The 7,975-nt window shown below is 43.0% G+C and overlaps 1 protein-coding gene across 1 annotated transcript; it reads right to left on the bottom strand.

Annotated features, from left to right (window-relative positions):
- Window positions 1–367: 367 nt before the first annotated feature.
- Window positions 368–5,424, bottom strand: LOC108927367 (solute carrier family 40 member 1). The gene is made up of 8 exons (XM_029260068.1): window positions 5,322–5,424; window positions 5,037–5,104; window positions 4,612–4,771; window positions 4,232–4,347; window positions 3,693–3,819; window positions 2,797–3,057; window positions 1,730–2,410; window positions 368–627 (listed from the first exon to the last, which is right to left on the bottom strand). Exons 1-8 carry the CDS (start codon window positions 5,422–5,424, stop codon window positions 368–370), a joined length of 1,776 nt encoding a protein of 591 aa, XP_029115901.1.
- Between the last annotated feature and the right edge of the window lie 2,551 nt (window positions 5,425–7,975).

The following is a 7,975-nucleotide window of genomic DNA, read 5'->3' as shown; positions in this document are numbered from 1 at the left end:
TGAATCAGCTGCTTTAGATGTGTTAGACTTGTGTTTGCTGCCAGCGTACTTCCTATGACCCGTCACAGGGTGGTTCGCGTCTTAGCGTTGACTTGTTGAGGGAGGGTGAGTAGCATCCATCTTCTCTTCACCTGAGTTTGGGGATGATGTGAGAAAAAACTGGCCCCGGACAGCGAAGAATGGCCAAAGGGGAGCATTCGTGACAGACGCCAACAGACGAGACTAATTGAATGGCTGGGAGTTTCTCTGCACTGTTACGTTGGCAATGTGAAATGTGGAAAGAGTGGGATGAAAGATGTTCATTTCACAGGTGTGAAGAATGGGGCTCCGCTGACCACTGACAGCAGGTTCCCAACGGTGGGGTTTCTTATGTGTTCAGTTGCTGTTTTCTCTTGGCCTTGCGGGCATACATGAAGTACATGGTATGTCCAGCGGTGATGAACAAGACAGAGATGATGACCAGGAGGCCAAAGTGCTGGGGCTCGGGTGCTGAGATGACCATGATGAAGTGCAGTAGGTCCATTAGGTAGTTCATGGAGCTCTGGACACCATTGACCACACCCCGCTCTGACTCACATATGTTCTCCTGAAGGAGCTGAGTTACTGTCAGGTCAAAAGACCACAGGCCTGCAGAGGACAAAACACCAAAAGGGCTTTATAAATTCTTACCTAGCTTATTATGTCTACATAGAAACCTACATTACAAGCATTCGCTTCAAAATAATGTATTAATTATTAAAAAATTATTATTAAAAACTTGATTTCTATTGGAGGGGGTGCGGTGGTGCAGTGGGTTGGACCACAGTCCTGCTCTCCGGTGGGTCTGGGGTTCGAGTCCCGCTTGGGGTGCCTTGCGACGGACTGGCGTCCCGTCCTGGGTGTGTCCCCTCCCCTCTGGCCTTATGCCCTGTGTTACCGGGTAGGCTCCGGTTCCCCGTGACCCCGTATGGGACAAGCGGTTCTGAAAATGTGTGTGTGTGTGTGTGTGTGTGTGTGTGTGTGTGTGTGTGTGTGATTTCTATTGGACTTTTTACCTAGATCAAAATCAACTAATTTATACCTGGCCTTTTTCATTTTCATAAATCATGCCATTTTCAGTTGTTTTCTGTCACTACGCTTCTCCCTCAAGTTCAGAACACAAATGTGCTTGAAACTCTGTTCATAAGTCGTTGTTATACAGCAATTCTAGAGTACTGTAATTTTTACCACTGTGTCACAAAGAGTAAAAGTTTAGTCACAGAGACATCCTGTGATTTATTTTCAGGTTTATGTTCTGTAGAAGTCTTGGATATAGTTAAAATAACTGAAAAATACTTATTTTTAAAAAATAAAATTACATCAAATTTAAAATGAATAAAAATATAAATGTCTCAGACTCCTCCGACTTCTTTAATGCCAGCTGTTGACTAATTTATCTTTTAAACATTCATGCAACGTTCGTCTTTCTACCGATCACTGGCTGACAGAAACAGACAGAAGCTGTAAACACTGTAGAAGCGAGCTGAAAGACTTACGTAGAGATAAATGAAGGAAGTGCTTTTAAAAACAAACAAATAAACCATCAAATTCAAATCTTTGAAATTCCCTTCAACTTTTACAACATGTTGAGCCATTGTATGAAAGAGGAGTGATTCACTTTGATATAATGGTACTGCTAAAGGTGGCTCAGTCTTGAATAAGATTCTCACTGGCTTATTCTGAAAAGGACCTGTGGACGTTTTGAACTCACCAATACGAGCTGTGATCACACCCAGGAAAAGGAGGATGATGGAGACGTAAGACTCGGGTCCAGTTCCTGATGGAATATTCTCAAAGAGCACCGTGCTGTTGGTCCAGTGAATGGAGGAGCGGTCTGGGAGGAGTGGTTGGTTGTTACTGCCTAGGAAAGGGTATGTATGCCTTTTCCCCTGGCTTACCAGGCCTCCGGTCTCAGCTGCTGAGGAGTTGACCTCAGCAATGGGCACCAGCAGGCTGAGATCCATGGGGCTTCCAGGTGCGAAGACAGAGCACACACACAGAGTGAGGCAGCTCAGGTGCAGGCAGCTGGATATGACCCCGGTGTTTACCAGGCCATAGGCCTTCCTCAACTTGGTGAAGATGACGGTACCCATCAGCCCTGTGATCGCTGACACACCCATGAGCAAGCTGAGCAGGGAGCCGCTGATGCCCTGGGTGTAGGCGTAACCGGTGGTGATGCAGTCAAACCCAAGCACTGTGGTGTAGAGGAAGGCCAACCCCATTCCTGCCAGGAAGACGGGCTGCCTGTAGTAGGCCTTCCAGCCCTCCTTGCAGGTGCTGAGAAGCCATCTGATCCTCCGGAGACACAGTGGCAGGCTGGAAACCTGTTTCAGGTGGATGCTGGTGTTGCAGTTCTCTATGGCTCCCTGGGTTTCCCTCACCTTAGGATCCCCTAAAAATTTCAAGAATATTTACCTGCTAATCAAAATTTTTGGAGTAACCAGTAAACATAGCATATGCAATTATTCATGTATACACTTATTACATATTTTTCTATAAAAGCAAGGTATAACTCAGAGTGAAATGAAACAGATCCCAAAATATATTATCATCCCAGAACTATAAAAATAAAATCAGAAATTAGCCTTTTTAACCTAAAGAGTGAACAAAATTAAATTTTTTTCTGTTTTGTAGAACAATGCTGTGGAAAAATAGGGTATAATGTGACATCCTGACCCGAAAACACCTAGAGCATTAGCCAGCAGAGCACACCCATGTGCCATAAGTGCCAGAACATCTGCATCACATGGAAAGTCCAGCAGCCCACTCACTCCTCACCTGGCAAACTCTCTCGTTTCTCTTGCCTCCCCAGTGTGACCTCTTCTTCCACGTCATCCACCTGCGGTTTGATGGAAAGCGCAGGGACGATACGGTACACCCTGGACAGGAAGATGAACTCCACAATGAGGGATACAAGGTTCCATCCCAGGATGAAGCCACAGCCAACGACATTGGATGCCAGGGTCATGACCTGGCCTACAGCGAGTGGAGCCAGAATGTTGGTCACTTGATCAATTCGCCGCATGGTTGCATTCATTCCTATTTCAGGAGGAAAGAGGCCAGGTGAAATGGAGCAGGAGATATTTCATGGTTCCTGAGTAGAAGTCACAGTATTAGCCACAGAACAATCACTGAGTGCAATGAAGTGGTCTTGCTTACAGCATTATCAAATCAGAATGACAGTAAATAAGATTTTATTTGTTGGGAAATCATACCGTTTGATGGCCTCGGGATATGGCTTTTCATTTGTTAATTGGTTAAGTGACTTTTCAATCAGCAGGTAAAACACACACTGTCTGAAGCCGCTTGTCCCAAGCAGGGTCGCGGTAAACCGGAGCCTAACCCGGCAACACAGGGCACAAGGCTGGATGGAGAGGGGACACACCCAGGATAGGACGCTAGTCCATTGCAAGACACCCCAAGCAGGGCTTGAACCCCAGACAAACCAGAGAGCAGGACCTGGTCAAACCCACTGCACCACAATGCCCCCACACCCCCCTCAGCAGGTAAAACAGGTGCCTTCTTTTTAATTCAACAAAGAAGGATCCTATAATCTTCACAGGACATGACTTTTGATCCTGACATGCACCAGTGTCAATAATATTTCCTACAAAGTTTTTACCAATTGTTCAGATGCACTGTAGTGTAGGAGAGGAAGCAGTGTGGCTGTTTACCAGCGAGGTGTCCACGGTTGTACCCAGTGATGACAACGATCCAGTCCCTTTGAATGGCGATGGTCAGGGCCGTGCTTGCGAGGTTAGCCACATCTGCCAGGACGATCACCACCGTATAACAAACCACCTTGTGTGAGTCGTGTGATGCAACATGTTCAGAATGAGATGCTCAGCAGTACAGCAGAACAGAACAAAGCAACGAGAACATAAACGTTCAACCATTTCTTAAATGAAAAGTAACATTAAACACTGCTTCAACTCAAGGTTTTTTCGAAGCTACTAATTTTTTCAATATTTCAACTTCCAAAAACCTTGAAAATGAACTTAAATCTAAGAAGGTTTGAAAGCATTGTACTAAATTTCAGTTCCCCAGTGTTCAACCCAATATTATTGGATTGGTTGTCGCTAGCACACCTCTCTGAAATCATAGGGGAGAGTTTCGTGATGGACCTTAGCATCCTTTTGACTCCAGCTGATGTAGATTCCGGGGTATAGACTGTCTGAGCCAGAGGTGAAATTCAAAGGAAATGAATACTTACAGTCAACCATCCATTCCAAATCTGCTCAATCCACTGTTTGTACGAGAACACCAACATCAGCACAATGCTGCATACGGTCACCGAAATGTTCTGAATGAACAAGGACGCGTGGGCCACTGGAATCAAAGAGGGAAAGAAACTACTGTGTCAGGCATTATCCTGCTTCAAATTGTAATACAACATCATGGGTAATGTGATAAGGTCTTGGATTGCAGTTCGGTTGAATTTACAGCTTATCCTTAACATACCATTATTGAAACAAAGAATTTGCTATTTCCAGATACATATTAAGCTCAGTTATGGCCGAAGTTCTGCCATCAAGAGGGATTCTCCATTAATGATCGATTATTTTCAAACAGTAGGAACCACATGCAGCACACCTTTGTTCCTGGGGTTCCGGTCAACCCAGTCTCCGATTAATGCCCCGAGAAGCAGAACCGACCCAGCCACCACCAGGCCAAACACTGCAGTGAGCAGCAAGTTCCGACCGTACAGCTCGATCAGGAAAACAGAGATGGCGAAATGCCACATGCGGTCACCCTTCAGGAGAGGGAGAAACAGAATAACCCATGAGTGATGAAATGACAAGGTCAGTCAAAGGTAAGGTCCTCTTAAATGTGGGTCTGACAGACCAGACCTGTAGATTTCCCAGCTGTCAGTTACATTCATTAAACTATAGGCATTCTCTGAGGTTTTTAGTTACCTCGTTTTGAGTAATTTTCTTTGCTGGACATTTGACCCTAAGTGGCATTGTAGTAAATACTTGTTCTGTTGCCAGTTGTCCAAAAAACGCACCACTCCTTACCCACATTGACAGCGCTCCACTGACATAGATCAGGAACTTGGGACCTTTGAGGTAGATAAGGGCTGATCCTAAGGGAGAAATTCATTTTTGGGCACCAGTCCATCACATCAAGCTGTTTATCAATCTGAAATGTACAAAGTTCAAAGTCTGACCATATCAAGTTCGTATCGCATACTAACATGAAATGATTTATTTGGATGCTATGCATACTGATTAGCTAACTGCTGTTTCACTGATACAATGATTAACATCCTCGCACTGAGCTTCCAGTGTGGGCGACCTCACCTGGTATACTCCTGGCCTTTTTTGCCCGTGCATCTCTGATGTCATCGCTCTCAAACTCCACAACTACGCCCCCGCATTCTCCGGCGTCCGCTCTGAGAGACATCCCTTGTTCTAAATGACAGGTAGCAAAGTGTCAGGTTCACTTGACCAGGGATGGAGCTGCATTGTTTGTCACAGTTACGTGTCGTTTTAGCAAATTTGATTCTGTCCATGAAAGAAATCTCACCCAAAACAGACACATAAGAAAATTGCAAATGTATAAAACAGCAATTGAATAGAAACAGATGCATAAATATAAACTGTTTCATCAAATTTGACTTTGAGCCCCAAAAACCCAAGTTAATAAGTGCTTGAGCATCAGCTGTAGACAAGCTAATGCTTCAAATGTAGCAAATACTCTTAATGTCTGCTTCCTAAATATATGTTACTTCTGAGGAAAAAACTTAATTAAAAAAATGAAACACACTTTAAAGTTGTCATGGTGGAAAACTGAGACTTGCTGGTAAAGAATAAGAGTGAAGAGGCCACATGTTGTATGCATGATGTGAAAAAGACCCAGAGCCACAGCAGGTGTGAATCAGCATGACCCTGCCTGGTATGTCAGGTTAAATACCACATTTGCGGGTTACTTGTGAATCCTCACCTACACCAATTCGTTTTTAACGCATATTAATATACATTTACTGTTTGCGCTTCTAGATTTACCCTTTAACTTATTTATTTATTTTCTCAAAGAACATCTGCCTTCATATGTGCTGCTTGCATATCATGTAACCAAGCAGAATAAGTCTGTTACAGGAAAAATTATTAAACTCTTTTCGACATGAAATTTTTTATCGAATGCAGCTAAAAATCTGCAAAACCAGCGTTCTGATGTGAGTAGATTTTTATGCTGTCAGAACCACTACACTTCAGGGAAAATGTCTAGCTGGAGCTGTGGCAGTTAAAATTTGAGATCTGCCAAGAAGCATGAAATGTCAAGTATTTCACAACTGAGTAAAATGAAGAAAAACATTTCACATGTGTCATAAAGCAGAGCAAATAAATATTTTTTTGTTTCATGAAAATTCACTCGTGTATGTATGCATCCAAGTTTTCTTAATATTTCCAACAATGACATTCCAGTCGTTTCACATATAACAATAAAATAAGGTTACATTAAGAAAATAGAGCGTCTACCTGAGCAGCGATCACGATGATTATCAGCTGGTGGTCCGGAATTTCTTGTTTTATTCCATGTGTCCTGCATAAGGATGTTCTCCTGTTCCGTAGACTGGAATTCCAGCTACAGTACTGACACCAGTGAGTAAGAGGGTATCATTGTATGAAAGTGCCAGAGAAGCAAAACAGGCAGTAGGACAACAAAGACAGCCAGCATATTCCAAAGCACGTGACACCAGGAGGGCGGACAATGTCTCCATCAATCCACATCACAGAAAAGATTCAACTCTCTCACTTGTATGACATGCACCAGGGTCTTCAAAAGGGAAAAAAGAGAAAAGAGGCCATGGGCATTCATGAGAATGTGTTGGACCATCCAGGTGAATTGGCACCTAGTAGTTCCTGCATGTTGAGCTGTGGTCTACCTAAGGAGCTCATTTTAAATTTCTCAAAAGGGTATTAGTCTTGATTAAAGGTCTTCGAACACACTTATTCCTCAAGCACTGAACAACGTTAATGCAAAGCATAAAGCCTGTTCACTGAAGGCTAAACTTTGTCTGAGAAGCTGCATTGCTAGCATAGATCGTCAATACAATATCTGTATGAGGGCTGTGGGTCAATTACGTTACAGGGTCCTGTGTGCAAACTAGCACTAACTTCTCATTTTTCTCCTGTGTGCATCTTTTTATGTGTCATATTTGTTTATGATGTGTTATCCACACGTATAATATTGTCAACTCCTAGAAGCAATGCAACATGTGAAAAGCAGGGGACCCTTTCCCAGTAGCCTAGGAAACTCAGCATGCCTATGTTTTTTCGCACAGTCAGAACTGACTTTAAACAGAAGCTTTTCTGCAGTGAGCTCCATGGAACACCGTGGCACTTTACTGCGATTTACTCCTTGGTTACCAGTCTTCAGGTCATTATGGTTTCATGTAGCCTTGTGTTTTTATTGTAGCTGAACTTCCCTGTTCCTGCACCGTTCTCTTTGGTCTCTTGTTTTTGACGTTTTTCACCATGCACATAAATTTACGCAGCTGAGTCCACTGGTTAATTCTGTCTTCATTTATTGCTACAAATATATTTGTCATATTCCAAAAGTATAACATTTGGAAAAATGAAAATAATTTGTATTTTAAGGTTTTCTCTTTGCCATCCACATCAATGACTAGTTTTCTGGAAGAACTTGATCCTGTATACAGATGACGTGCTACTGTATATTGCTCTACATTTCTGAATGCTGCACACTGTGATTTTTATGTTATTTTCGGCAGAAGCAATGGCTACATTCAATCAATACCTAGTACAGTTAATTATTCTTAAGACACCAACATGTGGCGCTACTGTACTGCATGCACTGATATCTTGAAGCCACAGCAGTGCTGCACGGCAGTCGGTTTTAGAACACACTTTATCATGGATGGACTGCAATGAATGCCTTTAGTCAAGTCACATAGTACCATTATTTGTTTTTCTTCTTCATTGTACTAAAC

Source organism: Scleropages formosus, chromosome 18 (assembly GCF_900964775.1).
Source record: "Scleropages formosus chromosome 18, fSclFor1.1, whole genome shotgun sequence".
NCBI lineage: Eukaryota > Metazoa > Chordata > Actinopteri > Osteoglossiformes > Osteoglossidae > Scleropages > Scleropages formosus.
The sequence above is the reverse complement of the archived record's forward strand: the minus strand, read 5'-3'. Positions and strand labels throughout refer to the sequence as shown.

Bases quoted from the DNA above. Each gene is read 5' to 3' on its own strand.
- LOC108927367 (XM_029260068.1), bottom strand. From the start codon at position 5,424: ATGTCTCTCAGAGCGGACGCCGGAGAATGCGGGGGCGTAGTTGTGGAG. The intron at 4,348-4,611 runs GTGTGCTGCATG...CTTTGATTCCAG, and splicing joins CCGGAACCCCAGGAACAAAG to TGGCCCACGCGTCCTTGTTC. The intron at 2,411-2,796 runs GTGAGGAGTGAG...TGAAATTTTTAG, and splicing joins GAAACGAGAGAGTTTGCCAG to GGGATCCTAAGGTGAGGGAA.